At 40.0% G+C, this 3918-nt stretch overlaps 1 protein-coding gene across 1 annotated transcript in view; it reads right to left on the bottom strand.

Annotated features, from left to right (window-relative positions):
* Positions 1–3918, bottom strand: part of LOC112148647 (long-chain-fatty-acid--CoA ligase ACSBG2) — a 14462-nt gene that overhangs the window by 3065 nt on the left and 7479 nt on the right. Inside the window, exons 9-14 of the mRNA XM_024275886.2 lie at positions 3227–3394; positions 2838–3019; positions 2519–2749; positions 1838–2055; positions 1207–1346; positions 893–1136 (exon numbers count right to left, since the gene is read on the bottom strand). Coding sequence (XP_024131654.1) covers positions 893–1136; positions 1207–1346; positions 1838–2055; positions 2519–2749; positions 2838–3019; positions 3227–3394 — 1183 coding nt within the window. The remainder of the gene's footprint in view (positions 1–892; positions 1137–1206; positions 1347–1837; positions 2056–2518; positions 2750–2837; positions 3020–3226; positions 3395–3918) is intronic.

The raw sequence follows: 3918 nt of genomic DNA, 5'->3' as shown, positions 1-3918 counted from the left end.
TCTTTCATATGAAGACGCGGGCCGCAAATCATCATCCTGCGGGCCGCAAATGGCCCGCGGGCCGCGAGTTTGAGACCCCTGATCTAAGACTTTTTTGTCATAAATTTACAACTTTTAAAGTAATAAATTTACAACTTTAAAACCCGTAAATTTACAAGAAAAAAAAGTCATAAATTTAGCCTTTGACTTCTAAAGTCATACATTTGCGACTCTATTCTTCTAAGTTACAGCTTTTTTCTCATAAATTTACCAGATTTGAAGTCATAATTTACAAAAAAAAAAAACATTTCTTTTTTTTTTGTAAATTATGACTTTAAATCTGGTAAATTTATGAGAAAAAACATTTATTTTTTTGTAAAATGGCCCTAATAATCTGTCGTGATTTCTTTATTCGAACTGTTGTGAAACAGGAGCAGAGAAAAAAACGCAGTTTAACAAAGATTGAATTTGTGATGCAGAAATCGGTTCTGCTCTGCTCTGTTTGGGCCACAAGCTCTTTGCTCCTCTCCATTCTGATGAATCTACTTGCAGACACATAGATCCATGTACGTCTTTGTTTTTCTCATCCGTGCTGGCATCTGGATCAAAAATGTACAGCTGAATAGCTCCAATATTTCTCGCCATTTTTATTGCACAGGTAATGTTACTTTAGATTTGGGCTAGCGATAAGACGCCTAAACAGATGGTTGATGGGAAGTCAGAGGTAAGTTTCTCAAAATCTACTGTCGTTCTTGAGAAATTATGCCCTAGAAAATTACATTTTTTTTAATTTTGCTTAAAGCTGCATAATCATAATGAAATAGCTCTAAAAATGATCGGTGTGGGTCTTTAATAGTAGACAAACATTTGTCTGAGAATATAAAAGAAGAAAACATTTGTTTAAAAATCTGACCCAGCTCTCCTCCAACGACGGAGAAATCTCGCTCCAGCACGACAAACTTCTGGATTTTCTGGGCGTTGGACGTTGATCTTGCATTGACGCGACCTATGCCTTCTTGAATAGCGTTGTAGATAGCGGGCTCCTTATTGGCTGTGATCTCCGACACCTGGGTGGCATTAACGCCGTGCTGCCGGCAGAAGTCCAAAGCCTCTGGGCTCAGCTCATTCGTTGGCTCGCCGTTGTCATCCATGACACACTGCAGAAAACAAAAGTCAGCTTATATATGGTCACCCAGCAGCTGCGGCTGTTTGCAGGGACTCAGTTACTTTAAGAGTGAGGAGCATGGAGAGGAACTTGAGCTTGTCTCCAATCAGCATGGCGTTGCTGATGATGGGAAGCTCACTCTTCACAGCGTCCTCAATTGGCACAGGAGGGATGTTCTCGCCGCCGGCGGTGATGATCAGCTCTGCAGAGAAATGACAAATGGATGCAGGTAATGATTAACACCACAAACATGGCTTTGCTGCATTTTCATGCATGAATTTAGCTTTCTGAAGGTCAAAAGGTGAGGATTTTAAGTTTCTAGTTGCTCGTATTGATTTGAACTAAAAAAAAAAACCTCAGAAATCAATTTTTGAGCTTATTTTCTTCATGCAAATGTCCTCCGTCATCAGAAAAATGCCACAAGAACATGTTAAAAACACCAAAAGCACATTTTTTATAGCAGAATGGGTCCGTTGGGGGTTTATAAGTTGTTTTGCTCTTATTGGTGCATCCTTTAAATTATCTTGTATCTACTCAGATGCTAATTTTTGAATCTTCTAGCTTCAGTCCAAAAATCAAAAAGTGAACTCACACTAATCAGTAATGCAGAATATAAAGAAAAAAAGCAAAAACAAAAAAATACAAATCCATGTTAATATGCACAAATCCCTGATGTTCAGAACTTTCTCTTACCTTTGATCCTCCCTGTGATGTACAGGAAGTTGTCCTTGTCAAATTTTCCCAGGTCTCCAGAGTGCAGCCAGCCGTCCTTATCGAGGGCTTCTTCTGTTTTGTCAGGCATGTTCAGGTAACCCATGAAGACGTTACGACCCCAGAAACACACCTCTCCGTTCCCTTCTTCGTCCGGTTTCTCCAGCTTTATTTTACTGCCTGGAATCACCTTTCCACAACTGTAAACCATCAGAGACAGAAACACTTTTCACTTTAGCTTTACTGCTCTAAACTTTTGCAGATTTTTGGGTAGAGTTTATGAAAAAAATGAACAAGCTTTGGGTGAAGGACACACTTTCCTACGGTGGCCCTGAAGTTCAAATCACTTCAACAAATTATATAATGTGAAACGACAAAAAGACATTGTTACTTCTTAAAAAATCAAAACAAAATTTTTTAGAAAACGAAATAATTTTCTAGAAATGTTAAAAATTGAAACAAAAGAAGAAACCAGAAAAGGTAGATATTATGGGACATTCCTGATTTGGGATTTGTTGAGGTGATTTGCCCTTCAGGGCCACCGTGGCCCTGAAGGGCAAATCACCTCAACAAATTACTCAGTATAAAATATCAAGATCCCATCGACAATTAAAGGAATCAAAACAAAATTCCAGTTAAATTACAAGCTGCCTTCTTGCTGACCTTCCAATGCGGTACTCATCGATGGAGACGGTGTGAGGACCGGAGCTTTCGCTCATTCCGTAGAGCTCCTTCACTGGGATGTTCAGGCTTAAGAAGTACTCCAAAGTTTCTCTGGTGATCGGGGCGGCCCCCGTGAAGCAGTACCTGCAGCGGTCCAAGCCCAAGACGCCGCGCACTTTCTTAAAGACCAGATTGTTGGCCAGCATGAAACCCCACGGGACCCAATTCTCCCTGAAGCACATAAAAGCAACCACTCAACACAAACCAGGACTTGATGAAACTGTGAAAATATGACACGACTGTAAAACCAGACACTCACCCCTCCATTGCGCTGTAGTTGTACTGCAGCCCAATAGATTTGGCCCAGTCTGCCACCCTCTTCCTCAGAGGAGATGCTTTGGCTCCAACATCTCTCATTCTCTCCTGCATCTTCTCCCACACTCGGGGAACCCCAAGAAAACAAGTCGGCCGAGCATCTCTCAGCGTGTTCACCAGGGAGCCCTGAAAAGATGAACAGAGATTAATTAGCTTCAGATCTTTGAGATCTACCACCCTGCTTCACTTTCAGTGGATCGCCTGATCAGGTGAGCTCTGTCAATCAGAATGTGGAATTTCCTGATCTAGCTAATTAGCAGGGGTTAGAACAGAGAAAACTGGAAAATTAGAAGAATCCAGGGGAAAATTAGTCATTTGCAAAAGCATTCCTACCTTGAGGGCATCTGGCTCTGCGAAGTAGGTGGTTCCTGCAAAACTCATGCTTATCCAAATGTCAATCATCTGGGCTGCAACGTGGCTCAGAGGCAGGTAGCTGATCAGGATCTCCTGACCGTAGTTTTTGCTAATCAAGCTAGACGACGTACGGGCCGTCCAAGTTACCTATAGGGGGAGATGAGAGAGTCTTCAGCCAAAAAGCACATCTCTTCTCACAACAACTGACCCACTACACCTGGAATTTTTTAGCAAGAGCAGCTAAAAACGTAACTTTTGGCTAAAGTGTGGAATTGTCTGTAAAGAAATCTGAGCCGGTGTCTATTATAGACCCTCTTGACATTCATTATTTATTGGTTAATACATAAAAACTCATGACTCACCATACACATTTTTTTCTTTTTATGTAAAAACATTAAATAATGTTCTAAATAGGGTCGGAAATCGATTAAAAACAAATTAATGGCAAACCTGGAAAAAATTATTATTATTTTTTTTTGTTTAGTTACAGTATTTTCTAACCAATTATCTGTAAATAATCACAATTTGAAATCCATCGCAAAATTGTACATTTAGAATATTTATTTAGTACGCTTTGGAACCTCAGCTACCAGAAATGAGAATTTCTTTTCTAAGAGCACTGATGTCCATTTGACATTTTTCTTTGAATTCAGTTTTTTTTTTTTTTTTTC

This window comes from Oryzias melastigma, linkage group LG9 (assembly GCF_002922805.2).
Source record: "Oryzias melastigma strain HK-1 linkage group LG9, ASM292280v2, whole genome shotgun sequence".
Taxonomy (NCBI): Eukaryota; Metazoa; Chordata; class Actinopteri; order Beloniformes; family Adrianichthyidae; genus Oryzias; species Oryzias melastigma.
Note: the sequence above shows the minus strand (reverse complement) of the source record. Positions and strands in the feature narration are given on the sequence as shown.